At 51.5% G+C, this 19,822-nt stretch overlaps 2 protein-coding genes across 8 annotated transcripts in view; one reads left to right on the top strand and one right to left on the bottom strand.

Moving 5' to 3' along the window:
- The window catches only part of PLEKHG4 (pleckstrin homology and RhoGEF domain containing G4), an 80,510-nt gene extending 75,088 nt beyond the window's left edge, over positions 1 to 5,422 (top strand). For 3 of the 7 annotated variants that reach the window (XM_048959074.1, XM_048959076.1, XM_048959070.1), the window contains exons 17-22: positions 293 to 517; positions 1,138 to 1,308; positions 1,488 to 1,701; positions 2,293 to 2,409; positions 2,494 to 2,757; positions 3,106 to 5,422. In XM_048959074.1, coding sequence (XP_048815031.1) covers positions 293 to 517; positions 1,138 to 1,308; positions 1,488 to 1,701; positions 2,293 to 2,409; positions 2,494 to 2,757; positions 3,106 to 3,434 — 1,320 coding nt within the window. In that variant the 3' untranslated portion in view covers positions 3,435 to 5,422. The remainder of the gene's footprint in view (positions 1 to 292; positions 518 to 1,137; positions 1,309 to 1,487; positions 1,702 to 2,292; positions 2,410 to 2,493; positions 2,758 to 3,105) is intronic. The other 4 variants (XM_048959073.1, XM_048959075.1, XM_048959072.1 and 1 more) reach the window with 4 other exon arrangements.
- Positions 5,423 to 5,534: 112 nt separating this feature from the next.
- On the bottom strand, positions 5,535 to 19,714 carry KCTD19 (potassium channel tetramerization domain containing 19). Its single transcript, XM_048959056.1, has 17 exons — positions 19,622 to 19,714; positions 18,852 to 19,148; positions 17,754 to 17,898; positions 17,227 to 17,418; positions 16,487 to 16,609; positions 13,814 to 14,006; positions 12,810 to 12,970; positions 12,558 to 12,661; positions 12,142 to 12,284; positions 10,351 to 10,434; positions 9,101 to 9,197; positions 8,216 to 8,828; positions 8,023 to 8,085; positions 7,421 to 7,612; positions 6,991 to 7,145; positions 6,749 to 6,850; positions 5,535 to 6,474 (listed from the first exon to the last, which is right to left on the bottom strand). Exons 1-17 carry the CDS (start codon positions 19,712 to 19,714, stop codon positions 6,376 to 6,378), a joined length of 2,856 nt encoding a protein of 951 aa, XP_048815013.1. The 3' UTR covers positions 5,535 to 6,375.
- Positions 19,715 to 19,822: the final 108 nt, after the last annotated feature.

Below are 19,822 nucleotides of genomic sequence, written 5' to 3'. Positions count from 1 at the left end.
TTCATGGTTTCTCATGGCGTTTGAGTCACTGCCCTGTTTTGCTCAGCAGCCTCTGCCTTCTGGCACGGCTCTCTGCACAAGTGTACGTGGGGCCAGGAGCGTTGCAGCCAGTGCTTTGGGAAGGTGCCCAGCACATGGCAGCATCGAGCCCTTTCCCCTGCATTTCCCTGTAGAGTGAGCAGAGTAGCTTTGTTGGGAAGCTGGGGCCCTGGGCAGCTGGGGGTGTGTTGGTGCCTGCGTGGGGCCTTGGGGCTGCCCTTGCTGAGCTGTGCTGTCACTGCTGTGTTCTCAGTTCAAGCAGGTGCAGCTGGGGGATAAGATGGACCTGGCCTCCTACCTGCTGAAACCCATCCAGCGCATGAGCAAATATGCCCTGCTCCTGAAGGACCTGATCAAGGAGTGCAGCGAGGCACAGGAGCAGGAGCTAGGCTACCTCCGGGCAGCAGAGGAGATGGTGAAGTTCCAGCTGCGGCATGGGAATGACTTGCTGGCCATGGATGCCATCCGTGACTGCGATGTACGTTTCATTGTCCTCTCCTGCCTGGGGGCCAAGCTACATTTCCCTCCCGCTGTGCCATGGGCTTAGGGTCTCTGGGCTGTGTGGCACATCCCTGTAGTGGTCAGGGTGCTGACTCCTGAAGCACAGGACAGGATGCAGTGAGGTTTGGCAGTCTCGTGATCTGCTGCAGGCTCAGGGTGGAGGAAGATGGATTTGGAGTAGGCAGAACTGAGGTGCTTGCCTTCTGGCTTGGGTGTGCCTGGGTGGCAGCTGGGTGGGCGTCCTTTCCTTGTCGGTTCACTTCATCCTCCACGAGAAGGCCAGGCTGGTGCCTCCAGCTGCCAGCCCAGAGGTTTGTAACAGATGTGTGTGGGGTGACAGGAGAAGGTTGTCAGCGGCTTGTGCTTAGGGAGGAGCTGCAGCTCTCACCTTAGCTCTGAGCCAGTTGTGGCTGCTGGCATTGCCATACAGCCCAAGGGGACGTGGTCCTCTTACCTCTTCAAGAAAACAGGCAGTGGCCACTTCTTCCCCTGCGGGCCGCGTGTGGGACCTGTGCTCTGTGTCCAGGTCTGCCCAGCCGTGGGCTCCGTGCTGCTGGAAGAAATTCTGGGTCCTTACCAGGCTGTTCCCTGTGCCAGGTGAACCTGAAGGAGCAGGGGCAGCTGGTGCGGCAGGACGAGTTTGCCATCTGGCTGGGCCGCAGGAAGTGCCAGCGCCACGTCTTCCTCTTTGAGGACCTGATCCTGTTCAGCAAGCCCAAGAGGATCGAGGGTGGCTTTGATGTGTATATCTACAAGCGCTCCTTCAAGGTAAGGGCAGGTGTGCAGATTGCTCTTGCACAGGAGGTGACTCTGGACTTCTCCCTGAAGGTTTTGTGTCCCCCTTTACATCGGGTCATCTTTCTCCCCTGCCCTGCCTGCCACTGAGTTCACCTTTCCTTTTCCTGGTGCGGCCCCAGCTGATGCTTTGCTCTTCTTCTTTCTGGCAGACTGCAGACATCGGTCTGACGGAAAACTCTGGGGACAGTGGGCTGCGTTTTGAGATCTGGTTCCGAAGGCGGAAATCCAGCGACACTTACATCCTCCAGGCCAGCTCAGCTGAGACCAAGCAGGCCTGGACCAGTGACATTGCCAAGATCCTGTGGCAGCAGGCAGCCCGCAATAAAGGTGTGATTCCTTCCCAGGGCGTCTGTGCCGCAAAAGGTGCGGGAGCCCCGTTCAGCTCGTGCTGTTCTGAGTAGGTTTGGAGCCTATTACCAGACAGCTTTGTGCAGCAAGCAGCCGTGTCCCTGCATGCAGCCTCAGGAGCATGTGCTGGGGTTGGCTGAGTGCTGTCCCTTCCCTGCCCTTTGTCCTCAGAGACCCTGACAGCAGTCCGCACTCTGTGTGGCTGTGTGCCCTGAGAGAAATGGGAGATGTCAGTATGGGTTTCCTGTCCCTTGAGAGTGGCACCGCTTGTGAAAAGCTCACTGTTCTCCCCTTGCTATCCGACAGCCTTGCTATCGGAGCGGCAGCTGCCTGGCTCAGGCTGGCTGACTCCCTCCCCTCCACCTCAAGCTTCCTGCTTGGCAGGACACTCACAGCTGGCATGGCACTGGACCCTGGGACCAGAGCAAAGCATGACTGCTTGTTTGTGGAGACTCCTCAGGACTGGGGAACGGTGGGAGAACAGATGGAATGGGGGTATCTCAGGAGCACCCTGCTCCTGGGGCAGCTGGATGCCTGCAGAGAGGGCTGGGGCAGCCTGACAGGCAGCTGTGGGTTGCTGTTGAACACTTTGCTCTTCCCCTGCAGAAATCCGCATGCAGGAGATGGTCTCCATGGGTGTGGGCAACAAGCCATTCCTGGATATCAAACCCAGTGAGGCTGCTATCAATGACCGTGCTATTGACTACATCATGAAAGGCAGAGGTAGGTGCCAGCCTCACCTTTTTCCTGCTCCAGGTGAGCCCAGCAGGCTGGCACTCATGGCTTTTTCGTTGTGTTTTGTGGCAGCTGCCAGGACCAGAGCATCGATCGCAGTGTCTCTCTTCGACCATTCCAACCCCTACAAGAGGACGCAGGCGCAGCTCTCTGCTGGCAGCACCCCTGCTGCGTATGGCCCGTCCTCCTCCTCACTGCTGGGGCCCCTCAACCTGCACATGTACCTGGACCAGGCACTGCTGCCCGGTGTCCTGGCCCCCCGGCGCCCCTTTGATGTCAGCCCCTGCATTGAGGAAGATGAGCTGGAGCACGAGACGAGCAGCCAGCCGTCACTGAGTACGTATGGGCCTCCTGTGCTGCTGCACATCGGGAGTCCACCCTTGGTGTCCTTGTGCTGTGTGCTCATCCCCACTGCATGGTCGCAGCAGGCTCCCTGGAGTCACTGCAGAGCCTGCCCTGTGTGCTGGCCCCGAGCTAAGCTGTCTCCTGTTCAATCTCTGGCATTGTTTGTTACAGTTCCTTAGAATGCTTTGTTTCCTGTGGCTTTAAAGTGGCCCAGGTAGCTGTGAGACTTACCTGTGGGCTTGTGTGACCTCTGCAGGAGGGTTGTTGCTGAGTGCATGTGGCACACATGGTGTAGGCCAAATTCACGGTCCTCAGAATGACTTTCCTGTTCTTCCCCAGCCACAGAGAGCTCCGAGTCCTCGCACTGCATGTCAGGCAGCGGCTCCAGCGGCTCCGACAGCGGCTGTGTCTCCAGCATCCCTCAAGAAAGCTTCTGTGAAGACGTGGGTTCGCCCCCCTACGTGCCCCTGGGCTCACAGCACAGCTCTGCGATGGAGGGCAAAGCTCGGTTCACGAACAGCCAGTACATTTCTGCAGTAAGTGCAAGCAGCCAAAGCTCTCTCTTCGCTCTGCCCGTTCCCGCCGCTGCCTCCCCGGTTCAAGGCACTGCCTCTCACGTGGGGACTGAAGATGCTGCTTTTGGGCTGGGAGTCGCTGTGGGGAAGTGACGCTTCCTCCTGCAGAGACTCGCCTCTTCTGGGGCAGGCGAGAGCCCCCGTGTTGTGAGAGCCTCACCTTCGGTGACCGAGATCCCTGAGGAGGTGCACTGGAAAGGATCTGCAGTGCTGGAGGCTGCGTTGGGAGGGGATGCTGCACATCCTGGGGTTGAATGGATGGAGCTGTGCCGCGGGTGCTGCTGAGCTCCTTCCCTGGGAGGTGTGGGCCTTCTGTGGGGAGCGATGAGATGGAGTGGTGGGGAAGAATGGCAGCCTGTTGCTCTGTGATGTAACTGCTTCTCTTAGTTCCTGAGGGTTCTCAGCCACCTCCATTCCCACTAGCTTGTGTCCTGACGCTGTTGTCCTCTAACTCCGTACTAATGCTGGCTTCTCTCCTCTGCAGAAAGCAGGCCAGGCTACCATAAGTCCCTCGACAGTAGTGTGATCCCCTCTGCACACGTATACGGCCTAAGGAAGTGGAGTTGTTGTAAGTAGCTCCTAAAGGGGATTTTCCAGCTGCTCCAAGTGCTGGTCAGATTTGGTAGGAGCTCTGAGACAGGAGGCCTCACCCTCTAATTCCCCTGAGAAGCTTTCCACACACATTCCTGACCAGTCTCTGAGGCTCTCATTGATCTGGTTAGAGCTGACCAACTCCCACAGCCAGAGCCATCACCTTAAATAACAGGTCTGATGCCTCTGGTTTGAAGGAGCAGAAACAAAACCAGCAGAACCATGTTCAGGTAGCAGAGGTTGAGCACCACCTCGTTCATGCGTCAGTGCTCAAAAATGAGCTTCTCTGCTCTCAGTGCTGTCCAGCTATCTAACCACTAACCTGTTTCTTGTGGCTGTTTGCTAAATTCCTGCTCTTCCTTTTGTCCTACTGAGCTGCCTTGAGGGGGAGTCCATGGTGTTCTCCCCAAGCTGGATTTATCCCAGTTTCCTTTGAACCTCCCGAGGAAACCGCAGGCAGCACCAATCACAGGATGCTGCTGGGTCGTGGGCAGAAAGTCCTGAGGGAACCACCAGATGTTGTTCCCCAGGATCAGGGCTTGAATAGGCAAGGCCCAGGGTGACGGATGGTGGAGCGTTCTGCAGGTTGGGGCGTTGCACTGCCCTACACAGCGCCAGCTGCCGAGGTTAAACTGGGGACCCCACCCCCTTTTGGGGCAGCTGGCAGACAGGGCCTTCTGAAGCAGTCACAGCTGCAGTGGGGTTTGCTGGCCCGCTGCAGTGACAGCAGCACACGGCCTTGAGTGAGTCCTGAGGCACGAGGGCAGCTCTGAGCCTGGGGAGCAGAGCCTCCACAGAGGCTCCTCCACCAAACGCTCCTTCTGCACTGAAACGCAGCTCTGACAAACCGTGGCTTTAAAGCATTTTGTGAGCTCACAGCTGGCCGGGCTGGGGAGCTGCAGGATCCTGCCACCTCACGGAGTGCAGCCAGTCTAACCATTGCACGGTGCTGTGTTCCAGGTTTGATTGCCATTTCAAACTCACTGAAGACCCCAGGCCTCTGACCAGCAGAAGGAGACAGTCTTCACCCGTGAAGATGTTTTTACACTTAAGCGGGCTCTGTCAGACAGCACAAAAGCTGACCTGTGGCAGGGGGAAGCCCAGGAAGGTTTCTGTCAGCTATGCTTATAGCTCTGGTGTTGGATGGGACCTCGGGCATTTGAAACTTGTTAGCCCTATATTTATAAGTAATAAGTAACATAGCTGTTTGGAAAAAAATGTATTATTTTTAAAGCTATGTGCTGTACAGATTTTTTGTTACAAGTGACCCTGTTACTATTTGTTCTGTAAGCTGCACATTTTATAAAGTTTTTGGAAGGGCGAGAAACCAAGGTATTTAAGAAAAGTAGAGTAACTTTCCGTTTCAGGGTTATATTGACCTGGAGCTCGAGCTTAATGTCCTTCCTCATGTTCTAAATATGTCTATCATAGCAATAATTTATTTTCTCGGCTTAACACTCCTGTTTTAATAAAAGCAAGTTTCATTGTTACGGTGAATTGTTTTCTTCAGACCGTTCTTCCAGTGCCTCGGTGCTGAGCTGCTCTGTCCTTAACCCCCTGCTCCTGCACTAACCTGCCGGCTCGCCGTGCCTCCTAGGAGTGCCTTCCCCCAGGTGAGGTGGGGCAGGGGAGGGGGGCTGCGTGCTGGGGGCTGAGCTGTGCCCCCCTCCCCTCTGTGCTGCTGCTGGGCCAGTTTGCAGTGGGCAGCAGCGACCTCAGGCTGCTGCTGGGCGGCTGCAGGGGCTGAGAGCAGGCAGACTCGGACCACGCGTTATCCAAAACTTGTTCCTCTGACTCTGGAAATTCCTGTACTGTACGTAAAACACTTGTTTATTTTTAATAAGGTGAATGTGTTTTGTTTTTTAAAAAGCCTTTTTTGTAGACAGCAGCTAGAACACAGTTGACACCTTTGTATATGAAATCGTGTGGGGAACGGTTGCACTGGGACGCATTGAGAAGTTACTGTTTTAAAATCTTTGCTAAGTTAATGCAAGGTTTGGGGCTGTCGAGGCAGCAGTAGCTCGTGTCACCAGAGGGAAAGAGTTTACCAATGCAAAAAGAAAAACAAACTTCCCGAATGTCTCAGTTTCAAAGATTTCTGCAGTGCTGGAAAAAAAAAAAACCAAAAACCAAAAACAGCCCACAAACAACAAAACCTTCATGTTTACCTGATGCTGTTTTTTTTCAGGGTTGGATTTGTCTAATAAATGTTATTTACTTTGTACGAATCTTGCTGGTGTGTGCTATGGTGATTTCAGCCTGAGAGGCAGCAGCCCTGCTGGGGGAGCACAGCTGTCTCTTGGGCACCCAGCTGCCCTTTGCAGGGGCTGAGGGAGACTGAAATGCTGTTTTCTTAGTGGGGTGGTGAATGGGGGGGGGAATTAAAGCTCAGATGAGATGTGCACCCTCTCGTTTCAGGGATTTTTATTAACGTTCTGTAAACTTACATTCCCAAGGGAAAGGAGGAGACGGAGCGAGCAAAGCCTCTCTGTAGCAGCAGCTGGAGGCAGCGGCTGTATTTCCGTGCCGAGGGCAGCGTGAACTGGAAGAGCACAGGTAGGGCTGGTGTCAGACTGCAGAACCACGTTTGCCCACGTTGCTCACCCACCCCGGGAGCCGTCCGCCGCCTTTTGCGGGCAGCCTCATGACCGAGCAGCACGCTCTTTAGCTGTTAGGAAGGCTCGATGTGACGGGAGCCGATCTGCGCTGTAAAGCCCTTGCCGTATTTAATTCGCTAGCGAACGGCTGGGGAGAGCAAATCAAGCCGACAGTATTGAGAAGCCCCGCAGCATCACCTGGTGGCGAGTGCTACTTACTTCCACCCACTTCAGAAGCTGCTCACGAACGTTTCCGTCCCCTTTGAAATATTCTGTGCTCAGTAGGTCATCAACGAATGCCTTGGGTGCGATCTGCTGGGTCTGAAATAGAACACATTATCATAACAGTAGGCAAATGAGGAAGAGCTCCGTCTCTCCTTGAAGTTTCTAAGCCCTTGCACCCAGTGGAGCCTGGGGAGGTCAGGAAGGCACAGCGCTGCTCTCTGAGCACTCAGACCTACCCACAGCCTGTCCACGAGGGTCATGACTTTGGCTGTGATTTCCCTGGGGTCCTTCTGCCTGATGGAGTCCAGGATGACATCGGTCAGGAAGAAGTGGCACTGCCTGGCATAGAATATCTCCTCATGGGAGAGAGCGAAGCGAAGGAAAATGGTGTCTGCAAGAAACACATCAACAAAACCATCAGGATCAAAGGATGCAGCTGCAGCATTCCAGTCAGCAGCCGTGGGCTTCTTTAATGCCTGTCCTGCCTGAGGAGTCCTGCAGTGTTTTCAAATCTGAGCTCAGTGTCAGCATTTGCCTGAACGCACACAGACTTCAGGCCATTGATCTCGGGCTTTGTTTCTGTTCTTTTGATTTTCCCCTGGTTCATTACAGAGGGAAGGCTAGCAGCTCTGCAGCAGCACCCCACAGCTATTTGCATCTCCTTACCTTCGGGGAGCCCCTGAGGCTTTGACTTCTCCAGCTGGACGCCGCCCAGCAGAGTGCTGTAAACGATGCTCTCTTCGTGCCACGTGTGACAGCCATCGCTGCCTAGAACTGGAGGATGCTCAACTTTCAGAATCACTGCCGCGGTTCCGTGAGCTTCCTGGAGAGCTTTGGTACACTGGCTGTCCCTCGGTTCTGTGAATGGGTACAGTTTGGGTTCTGTAGCAAAGCCCATGCAGTTGTAGTGGATAAACATTTGCTCTCTTGCGTGACCATAAAATGGATCTTATTGAAGTTCTGCCCTTTTTTGGTCTTTGTGAGGAAAAGCGTAACAGTAATGGACAGAAAATGGCAAACTGAACATCAAATCATTTACAGCCTTTAGCACAACATCACAGCTCTTCTTTACTTCCCTCTTCCAGGGGAAAAGGAACCATGACACACAGTGTAACAGAACCTGAGCACCTTTTAGGCCAGGGTTCTTTCAAGGGTTATGAAAGAGGATTTCATATAGGAAAAAGAGCAAACTGCCTTGTACCGCCATGAAACAAAACCAGATCATTATGAACACGGCTTGCTGGGCCAGCAGTTCGGTGCCAACTTACCGCCTGCCCTCGGGATGGGCTCCACCTGCCAGCTCCTGTCTTTTCCTTCACCAGGAAAACTTCCTATGAGCAGAACAAGGAAAGCGATGAGACCATTGGTGAAATTCAGCAGCAGGACCCAAGCATCTCACGCATCGTGATTCAGTTCGTTACTCTCCTCATTTTTGCAAACAGGCAGAGAGCAATCACTTACCTTCTGCTGGTTCCCTGTTTACGTTCCTGATGCTTTTCCCTGTTGGGAGAGTTTTGACGGTGTTGAGCTGATGCGTTCCAGTGCTTGGAGTAACTGGCAAACTCTCTTTGGACACGTCTTGCTCTAGCTGCTGTCCTTCAGCCCCACGTTTGGGCTCATTTTCTGGAATTGCAGAGCTCACTTTCCCAGCGGAACAAGCAGGAGAAGCTTTGACACCCCTGTCCTGCTCAGCAGCGCCTGTGACACAACCATCAGATACTTCCACGTGCTGAGAACCCCATCTCTTGGAGTTGAGCGTGCCCCATTCCTTCACCAGGGAAAGTAATTTCAGGGTGTCAATGGCTGGGTCTTTATTTTCTGCCTGTTTCCTTAAACTGCTTCTCATCCCCCTCTTTCTTGGAGGGCTTTCTGACCGCAAGCTGGATTTCACCATGCTGGGTGAGGATTCCTCTTGTCCTCCAGCGGCGTTCTTTCGCTTCGTGCCCCCACTCTGTGGCACCATTTTGGGAGGCTTTGCCTTCCCCCCACTGCTGTCTCGCTTCCCCTTCAGATCTCTTATGTTGCTCCGTGTATCGATATGTGTCCTGGAATCCACAGCTGCACATGAATACACCTAAAGCAGAGCAAAGCACTGTTCTGCATGGAAGGAAGAACAAATCTTGCCTTTCCTATCAAAAGGTATCTTTGATTGATTCTAATGCAAGCCTTTAAGAGCCAAGTTCTTTGTCTCTGGAAATGCTTTCTCACTCCTATGCCTGTGCTGTGCCTTAGCCCTGCCCTGGCAATCCAGCACTGGTGCTGCACTGTCTGGAATCACCTCTGTTCGCACCACTGAATGCTCAGCAAGGCTTTCTATGGCAGTGCCTTCTGAAAGGCCAATCTTACCTCTCTGGGGTCTTTGCTGAACTCACGCTCCTTGTTCCAAGGCACTCTATGTGGAAAAGAATCCTCATTCCTCAGTTCCTTGTTTTGGATCCATAACCTAGGTAGCAGATACTTGTGATTAAGATAGAACCCCTCCCTTGCAACAGGGGCTTCCACTCACCAGGGGTTCTGTGTGGATCCCTTTCATTTTTATCACAAGTAACTTGTAAGCTACTGGGGAAGGAAAGGAACTCTCTGTTATCACTGGTGCGCAATGTGAAGATAACAAAGGCCCAAGAGCCTTCATTGCTCACCTGGGCTGAGGATTTCTGAACTGTGATGCTGCAGATAAAAATGATCTTTTCTTCTGTTCCAGCATCCACAAAACTTTAACCAGTGGATTCATGTGAGCCTTACTGATAGATCAGACTTGGGGTTTGTTTTTCTCTCTCTTTGGTGAGGATGCACTACACTCTTCTGGGGAGAAAGCTATTCAGAGCCAGGCCAATCATCTACGTGCATGGAATCCAAATTGAATTTTAAGCCTGCTTAAGAAAGCGAGCTCCTGGTGGTGACTGCCTGAGCTGCACGTGAGCTTTTGAAAAGGTGAAACAACTCTGGAAGCACAGAGTAGCTGCTAGGAAGGAAGGAGGGAGGGAAGGAAGGAAGAAAGAAAGAAAGGAAGGAGGAAAGGAAGGAAGGAAGAAAGGAAGAAAGAAACTGCTTCCCAGTGAGCTGCCCATAGATTCAGATTGGAGAAGGCTGCCCATTGGGCTGGCCAGTGATCAGCAAGGAGCTGTAGGAACCCACCTGGCTCCCTAGAGAACACAGGAAATGAAGCATTGCAGAGACACAGATCTTATAAGGCCAGAGCAAATCCTCCAGGGAGTCTCCAGAAACCAGCAGGGGTTTGGCAAAGCCAGGTTTGAGCCCGAGCCACTGAGTAAGAACATTTCCATTCAGTCTGGTAACTTTGTACAATGGGTTTCCTGAAGGAAATGCAATATTTTCCCTATCTGGAATCAGGAGAAGATCTCAGTTGCCTATTTTCTTAGCTCTTGGAGAGCCGAAGGCTCTTCTGTCTCTGTACCCATATAACTAATGGGGAAAGAGCATGGCCCAAAAGAGAATGGAACTGCTCATCCTGCAGGGGCTGTATCTCAGAAGGCAGTGACAAAGCTGTGCTCCTTTGAGAAAGACGACTACTGCAGGTCAGATGAAAGCACATTGTGCCTGAGGAAGGCAAAAGAAAGAAGAAATGTTTTACCTACCTGTAGGCCTCGCAGTGACGAAGTGCCTCTGAGAGGGAAGGGATCCCGTACTCCTCTGCTTCTTGACAGAATAGAGGCCATTCTCTGTGAGGTGTAAATTAACAGTGCAGCCACTGAATGAACAGTCTTAACAACCTTTTCCAATTATGCATCGATTCGGGAAGCTGAAGCAGTGTACAAAAAAAGATGCACTCACAGCAGCGATTTCCCTTACGACATTGCAGACAAGAAGCCTGCCATATGGAGTACCCAAAAAGTGCCCAAACCAACCTTTTTGCGTTGCATTTTCAGACCTAACATCTCAACAACGAGCAGAAATAATCTCGTTCTGTTGAAAGCAATAGGAATCTTAGCATTGACTACCACTGACTTCTACGCTGCCCTTCCAACAATTCCCAGGCACTGTTTGGCCAACCAGGACTGTTTGCAGAGGACAGAGGAGGGAAAGCAGCCCCTCTGGGAGGTGAAGGTGGGTCACCAGCAGAAATCCCGTGACCAGAAACATTCCCAGACATATTCAGTTTGCTGGCACTGGGATGACAGTGGTGCCTGACATTCAGTTTCCTGCATGCCTTTGATGTCAGCCGTGAAAGTAAACAGGGATTAATGCACCGAAGCAGCCACCAGTGTAATGTTTCTGGTGACTCTGAGGAAAAGAATGAAAATATATACAACAGCTAACTGAGCTAAAATTGACCACGTCAGCTGGCGGCCTGAAAGGCCTTGATCTGGACTGAAGAGAGCCCGCCAACTGGAGCTGAATGGAGGCTTCAAAGACCGAAGAAAGCAGAAGATCTCCTGATGTCACGCAGGGCTTCCACTGCCGAGGGCAAAAAGTCGTAATGGGCAGCGGGAGGAGAAGCACCAGTGCCTGCAAGGAGCCAAGGCACCAAGAGGGCTGCGCTGTGCAGCCTGACAGGCAAGGGAAGGATGTGATGTGGGACCACGTCAAAGGCCTTGCACGAGTCCAGGTAGATGATGTCAGCTGCTCTTCCTTAGTCCACCAAATGAGTCACGTCCTGATAAATGTATGGCTAGGAATCTGCAGAGGCCTATGAGTACGTTAATGTCAGCACGAGTACCTTAAGGCCGGAAGGCCTTTTGCTTGCCTAGAAACCCAGCACCTTTTCTCAAATCTTTGCAGGTCTCTCTTCCACAATGGCTCCTGCAGGAACATCCTTAGGAGGCAGATGTTGAAGCCATCACCATTTCTGATGTTTCATAAACGTGAGAGAACTCACAGGCTGGCAATGCCTATGGAGGGAGGGCACCCTCTCTTGCTTAGGACCCCAGTATTCCTGCTTTCCTACACCTCTGTGGTTTTGGAAGAGATGTTTCAGCATTAAAACAGAGATACCAGCAGAGGGTGCAGATGAAATATTTTTCAGTTGCTCCAATTCAGACTTTGCTGTCCCTAACACCTCTATATAGATATATAATGTAAACCATCCGGCCCCAAAGCCCCACAGCTGAAGAATGATGCCATGGTTTCCATCAATAAAAAAGCATTTTTGTTTTTGCTGGGAGTGTGCACAGAGCACACATCTGCAGCCTTTCCCACAGGACAAGGGTCTGCTACGCCTCTCATTAAAATAAATAAAGAAAACCGATCTCACAGTTACCTCTAAATTCCAACAGCTGATTTTTGGACAGAGCAGTTTGCTTCAGGGCCGAAAATAGAGTCCTTCTTTTTTTTGGATAGTATTTCTATGAACATTAGAAACCAGACGCCCATGCTTGTTTCCCATACGACCACCTGCGGTCCAATCAAACCCATGAGTTCACTCTTACTTAAATTCCGCAGGCAGAAACAATTTCCCAAGTCTGAGGAAGTTGAGGACGTGTCGGAACATCTGCCCGTCCCCATGGATCAGAAGGCTTTGACCATACGTGATCCAACAGACCTTCTTGTCGTTCGACAGCAGCTCTGGGTACTACAGAAACAAAAAAGATGTTAAGGTAGCAGGAAGGACGCTGAACCAACTCCATCGGGTCTGCTGACCTCATTAGCCCGATGCCTCATTAGCCCAGGAAGTACTTTGTTAATGAGTCCAACGTTGATTTGCCTCAGGCATCTGAACTTACTCTATTGTAGAGTACTCAGGGCAAATCCATTCTAATAATTGCTGTTGTTAGAAATTTAGCTTAGTTGCTGTAGAATTACAGATTCTGACTTGGGAAGTCTCAGCTCAGCCAGCCATCCATACCTTCAGTAAAGTCTGTAAGTACGTTTCATACCAGTTACTTCCTACATAAACCTTCACAATCTGGTGCAGGGTACATACTGACACTTCTGCTGTCCAGTCTGCGTCTGGAAACGGAGCAAGAAATGCAAAGGGGACAATTAGGGCCCTACAGGCTGAAGCACGAGCCAGCAGAAGATCAGTCGTTAAGTGCATGCAGGCAAAACTGCTCGTTATAATTTAAAACAGAAGAGTGTTTGAAGAACTGTGACTTACTGCAATCTCCGCTCCCCGATGGCATCTGTTGCTTCAAATAGCATCTTAAAGCCTCTTTCACTGGCTCGTGGGTGATGTCCCCTTTGTCCAAGAAAGCGCAGAGCTCTTGGATTTCAGAGATGTTCTCAGTGAGGGGAAGTCGGCAAGTTCCCAACCAATTCCTGCCCAAAAGGAGGAGCCTTTACGTTTCTGCTTTACACGTGCTGCTTATTTATTATCACTTGTTGCATCAGGAACCTTGAACAATTCCGCGTCCACAATCACAGCTATTGCGTTAGACCCATCAAATAATGGTTGGCAATTGAAACTTTCAGTATCTCTCCCACGCTGCATCATTCCCTGGTGACAACAGGTAGAGCAGCCAAAAAGCCAGGGGCAGAGAGGAGGTGGTTACATGTTCCACCACGCTGCTGTCCACCCGTAATCCTTCAGAGATGGGGCAGTGTGCGTTTGTGCTACACCTGATGTTGGCCAAAAGGTGCAAGGGGAGTAGAGAGGGAAGTGCTCATCTCTCCAGTGACTGGTGAGAGGGCATGGCTAAATGGCTTAAATCATCAGGGGAATTTCAGATTGAATACTGGGAAGAAGTTCTTCAATGGAGAGTGGCTGGGCTTCGGCACAGGCTCCCCAGGGTGCTTCTCACAGCTGCCAGCATTCAGGAAACTTCTGGACTATCTGAAACTATCTGAGCGCTCTCAGATGTATGGTTTAACACTTAGGTTCCCCTTTGCAGAGGTGGGAGTTGGACTCGATGGCCCTCACGGGTCCGATTCGACTCACGACACACGATTCTATTACTCAAGGTACTTCAGCACGAAAAATCCCTGCGCAACATCAACTTTATCCACAAGGCGCCATTTCACCTCCCCAGCGTTCCATTCGGGCGAGGCAGACGAGCACAAAAAGCCACCCAGCAGCCATCCCGCGGGGAGATCACCAACCCCAGCACCTTCCCGACGGGCTCCCAGCCCCGGGGCCGCCCGCACATCGCGCTCCCCACGTACCCGGCGTGCCGGAACAGAGCCCCGCTGCCGCGCACGTGGAGGCGGCGCCGCGCCGGATCGCCGCCCACCAGGAGCTGTCCGAGTGCTGAATCGGGGTAGTGCTGCAGCAGCCCCAGCGCCATCGCGTACCGCGCCGCCCGCCGCCCCGCTCCGCTCCGCCGCTCCCGGGCCCCGCGCCGCGCCGCGCCGCCGCCTGCAAGCGATGGACGAGGGGTTCGTTACCGAGAGTTGCCGCTGATCGCTAATTGCGGGCAACCGGGGAGTGCTTAGAAATGAAAGAACTCGGCGTCGGTGAGGCCTCGCCTCGAGTGCTGCGTTTGGTTTTGGGCACCTCAGTACGGAAAGGTGCTGGAGAAGGTCCAAAGAAGGGCAACGAGGCTGGGGAAGGGCTTGGAGAAAGTGGGCTATGAGGAGAGACTGAATGAACTGGGGCTGTTCAGTCTGCGGAAAAGGAGGCTGAGGGGAGACGTCATTGCTCGCTTCCAATACCTGAAAGGTGATTGCAGCAGAGCAGGGCTGATTCTTCTCACTGGTGACAGGGCGAGGGGAAATGGCCTCAAGTTGCACCAAGGGAGGTTTAGGTTGGATATCAGGAAAAACTTCTTTACAGAAAGGGTTGTTGGAACCCTTGGAACCCTGGCACTGGAGTGGGCTGCCCAGGGAGGTGGATGTGTCACCATCCCTGGATGTGTTGAAAAACCGCTTGGATGTGGTGCTCAAGGACGTGATTTATCAGAGAGCTGTTAGTGTTAGGGTAGGATGGTTGGGGTGGGGTGGGACTCGATGATCTTTAAGGTCTTTTCCAACCTGAGTGATTCTATGATCCAATGATTCTAAGAAGTAAGGGCTGCTGTGTTATGACACAGGGAAATGGGTTTTAGCTAAGAGAGGGGAGATTTAGATTGGAGGTAAAGAAGATGTTTTTTTTCACTAAGGGTGGTGAGACACAGGCCGTCCAGAGAGGTGGTGGTGTCCTGTCCCTGCAGACAGACAAGGTCAGGGAATGGGGCTCAGAGCATCTGGTGGAGCTGTGGGTGTCCCTGCTCAGTGCAAGGAGAGGGAGCAGGAGGCCTTTAAGGTCCCTTGCAACTCACAGAATTGCACGGAATCACAGAATGTTTTGGGTTGGAAGGGACCTCAAGGATCACGAAGCTCCAACCGCCTGCCACATGCAGGGCCACCAACCTCCACATTTCACAGCAGCCCAGGCTGCCCAGGGCCCCATCCAACCTGGCCTTGAGCACCTCCAGGGATGGACGGGGCATCACAGCCTCTCTGGGCAGCTGTTCCAGCACCTCACCACTCTTATAGCAAAGAACTTCCCCCTGACATCCATACTCAATCTTCCCTCCCTCAACTGCAAATCATTTCCCCTTGTCCTGCTGTTATCATCCCTTTCAAAGAGTTGATTCCCCTCCTGTCTGTAGGCTCCCTTTAGGTACTGAAGCCTGCAATGAGGTCACCTCGCAGCCTTCTCTTCTCCAGGCTGAACGAGCCCAGCTCCCTCAGCCTGTCTTTGTACAGGAGGTGCTCCAGCCCCCTGATCATCTTTTTGCCCTCCTCTGGATTCTCTCCAACAGCTCCCTGTCTTTCTTGCACTGGGGCCTCCAGACCTGCACACAGTGCTGCAGATGGGGCCTCACAAGGGCAGAGTAGAGAGGGACAATCGCCTCCCTGTTCCTGCTGGCCACCCCTCTTCTGATGGAGCCCAGGATTCCATTTGCTTTCTGAGCTGCAATCACACTCTGCTGGCTCATGTTAATTTTTTCATCCATCAGGACCCCCAGGTCCTTCTCTGCAGGGCTCCTCAACCATTCTATGATTCTATAACTTCCCAGCAGATCAAATGTCCATGCAAATGAGTTGATCTTTAGGACTAGAGGGAATGGCCTCAAATTTGACCATAGACTCAGTCTGGATGTTAGGAAATACTACTTCTCCAAAACTGTGCTCAGGCACTGGAATGGGCCGCCCAGGGAGGTGGTGCAGTCACCGAGCCTGGAGGTGTTCAAGGAACGTTTTGACGTTGTGCTGAGGGACGTGGTTTAGTGAGAGCTATTGGTGATAGGCAGCCAGTGGGACTGGATGATCCTGTGGGTCTTTTCCAACCTTGGTGATTCTGTGGTTCTATGACACGACTGTTCAGTTCACAGTTGACTGTATTAATGCCATTCCTGTTTCAAAAAGTTTATTTCACAAACGAATATTAAACGCAGTGCTCGTAAGAAAAGATGTAGTGGTGACAGAATGATAGATTGAGGTTGGAGGGGAACCTTTGGAGGTCACCCAACCCAGCAGGGCCAACCTGAGCAGTGTGCCCAGGACCAAATCCAAACCACTTCTGAATATCTTCAAGAAGGGAGGCTCACAGCCCCTCTGTGCTCTGCCAACGTACATGAAGTTTGTAGAATCATAGAATGGTTTGGGTTGGAAGGAACCTTAAAGGCTCCCACTCACTGCAATGACACCCACAGCTCCATCAGTGCCCAGATCCCCGTGCAGCCTGACCTTGGCTGTATATCCTATCTAAATCTCCCCTCTTACAGTTTGAAACCATTTCCCTCTGCTCTACCACAACAGACCCTGCTAACAATTCTGTCCCCTTCTTTCCTACAGCTCCCTTTTACACACCGAAAGGCCACCATCGAGTTCCCTCTGTGTACACTGTGTTACCTCTGTAGATCCTCACAGCCTCTGTAAGTTCAGGGATTCCCAAGGTTAAAGCTTCCTCCTCCAAGGCATCGATGTTGGAGAAATCATCAGGCAGCAACAACTTCTTGGAGCGGAGAAAATTCACTTGGAAATAAACACAAAACACACAAAGTGTGCGCTGGCATCCTGTGCCCAGTGCTCAGGTTTAGCAAAAAGAGCTCCTCCTGACTTCCTGCAGCTTCCCATTCCTCCATACCCACATGCACAGCAGATAATGTGCAGCGTGCCATGAAACGAAGCCTTTAAAAACGATAGCCTGCAAATGAGGCTTGTGCTGGAGGAGGGTAAACGGAGCGTGGATAATTGGGTAAGCACAGGATTAGGTTGGTTCTGTTCATCATTGCATCCTAAGAAATTCATGGTAGAGGTTTGTCTGATTCTTTTTCCTGGACGTGCTTCCATTCTGACCTGCCCTTAAATGTGTATTTTCCCATGTGCCAACAGTAGCTCCAGTTCCTGATGCCATCATGCATTTTAGTTTAGCAAACCATTAGAGTAATGAAAGATAAATAAGCAGGACCACAAGTGGGTGATTTCAGGTATGAGACTCCAGCAGGAACCCAATGCATTTTGCTTCTTAACGCAGTGAAACTGGCAGACAGCAAAACCAACCCAATAAATATTACAGGGTTCCAGCCTTTATAGAGGTATTACTGGAGATAGGAAGGAATGGTTTATGTCATAATAATAAAAGTGGTTACCTATGAAGCGGAATTCACTGGAATCACATTCTATCAGGGCCGCATTCTCAAGCAGCCACAGCAAGTTGTCATCGTTGACCAGCACCGGATATTTTTGCACTAAATCGAATGGCAAAAAGCAGTAATTCACTTCCTCTTCTGTATCAAGTAAAGGTGTATCCACTAGTCCTAGGGGAGTCCTTTCAGGGAGCCCTGAGTGAAGAAAAGCAGAGAAGAACCAGTTAGATAAAGATGGAACTTCCTGGCTTGCATTGAGTAAGCACTCCTAAGGATGCAAAAGAAATCTCAGGTCCCTTCTATAGGGTTTCCTACATGCAGAGTGAAAAGCTGAAGACAGGAATACCTGACCAAGAGTTGCATGTATGTCCTTCTATGTTCCCGTGATGAGGCACCAGGGAAGAAGTTGTGCACAAACCACTCGCATCCGTTCAGCTTGGCAGCAGCCAAGAGCTGTGAGCTGGGCTCACTCCAGGTTACCCAGCAAAGGAACCTCACTGAGCGAACCTGGGGGGGTCTGGGACACCTACCTGCAAACACCGGGCTTCTAGGAGGGATCTCTGATGGTTTGTTGGCACATTTCTGTGCTTTCCAGTTGTTCAGAGGCTCTCTTTCAGCTGCTGGTACGTCTGCAGGTTGGACACGTGAGCCGTCCTCCTTCCAATTGCCTAAGAGCTGTTCAGATACATGAAGTTTTTCTATGCAGTAACTTCAAAAAACAAAAAACAGCCAGGGGAAGGAGTCCCATCCATGCCATGCTGCAGCTCACACCTACCACAGCATGCCATGGAACCCTGCGCACAGACAAGAACAAACAGATTGCCTTCCTAACATTTTGATACCTAAAGTTAGCCAGAAAAAACAAACCAACCAACCAAAATGAATGGAGAATACCTATAGGAATGTGGGATAAAATGAAAGCCATTTATACATTCCAGATAAAGCCAACTGTTGTTGCAGCACTTGAGTTCTGATGGCACCAGTTTCTATTCTAGCTCTGGAATCCAAGAGGGGTAGAAGGGAGCTCTGGGGGGCACAGCATCCAACTGCCCACTAAAGCTGGGTCCCTACAGGAGGTTGGCACAACTAGAAGTGTGCAGCAATGGAGAAAGCCAAGCAAGGCAACAGGAAGCTCCTTCTAGTGATATTTTCACCCCACACACTGAAGGGATCCATTGATTAGAAACAGGAATTGATGTTTGGCTCAGTTATGGCTCAGTTACAGCGATTAATAATAGTCTCTATGCTTCCTAATCTTTATAGGATGATAAATCCCTTTAAAGCCGAACAAACGGTTGCACGCTGTTGCAGGATATGAAGTACAAAGTAAATGTGGGAGCCGTGGTTATGACTTCCATTGCACGCACATTCAGTGCCTCCATTAAGTGAATGAATAAGGTGGCACTGGCAGCCACTCACAAGCCAGAAACAGCAGAGATTCTGCTTTGGGAGTGTTTTTGGTGTGGCCATTTCTCTTTATCTGCTTGGATGTGCATCGCAGGCACTGCTAAAGTCACACATGCATTCCTTGACACCCTCATACAGATGGCACCATCTAAGAAATGAATGTATATCATCTCTTAATAACAATTAGGTATGTCTCAGGTACTCAGAACACCCCATTTTACCTGTGCTAAAGGTGTCAGCTGCAAAACTAAGGCTTGCTCGTACAACAAATTCAATTCAGTGCAGCTGAGAGAAGACAATTCTGAAGTCTGCATGTAGTAATGAAGGTGCCTGAACACAAAACCATCCTGGTCAATAAATAACCTCAGATTTTCAGACCAGTCTTGCACAGAAGCCTCCTTCCACAACACAGAGTCAGGAAACCGAGCGACTTGACTTCGGGGAAGCGAGAAATACCATCCACCAACGTTAAAATTAAATGACTCTTCTTCTGCTGGTTCAGCGGTGCGCCCCGGTTCCTTCAAAAAGAAAAGGAGAACACGTCAAAAGCAGGAAGGAACCTGTAAGTGCTGAGGCACCGTGCATTTTATTTTGACATCCCATCGGACTCTGCGTTTCCCATTGGTTTTTTCCCAACCATAAAGATTCTCTCAGCTGCACCAGGTGGGACATTGGGAACCATTTATTGTCAGAAAGAGGCGGTGAGGCATCGGCACGGCTGCGCAGGGAGGGGAGCGGGGCTCACTGGGGGCGTCAAGAGGGGATGTGGCACTGAGGGACGTGGCCTGGAGCGGGGAGGCATGGGCTGCAGGTCGGGCTGATGGCCTCGGTGGCCTTTCCGACCTTCTATGATGCAGGTTTTTGAAGCAGCTTGTTGAAAAACAAAGCACGGGGCAAACGGCGCTGAGCAACACATCCCAATTCTCGGTCCTTTGTCTGCGATCACCAGTTGAAATAGGGGCTGAGACTGGAACAGAATGCAAACAAACACCTGCACGGCCTCCCACACAGCTCCGAGCAGCGGGGGAAGAATCGCAGCATCATGAAGCTGGGGCAGCCCACCAACACCATCCAGTCCAGCCATTGACCCACGGTGTGGCCGCTCCAGGCCACGTCCCTCAGTGCCACATCCCGGGCACCTCCAGGTGACTCCACACCTCCCCAGCACCTCGCTGCTCTTTGGGAGCACAAA

The sequence above is a fragment of the Lagopus muta genome, chromosome 12 (assembly GCF_023343835.1).
Source record: "Lagopus muta isolate bLagMut1 chromosome 12, bLagMut1 primary, whole genome shotgun sequence".
Classification (NCBI taxonomy): domain Eukaryota; kingdom Metazoa; phylum Chordata; class Aves; order Galliformes; family Phasianidae; genus Lagopus; species Lagopus muta.
The sequence above is the reverse complement of the archived record's forward strand: the minus strand, read 5'-3'. Positions and strand labels throughout refer to the sequence as shown.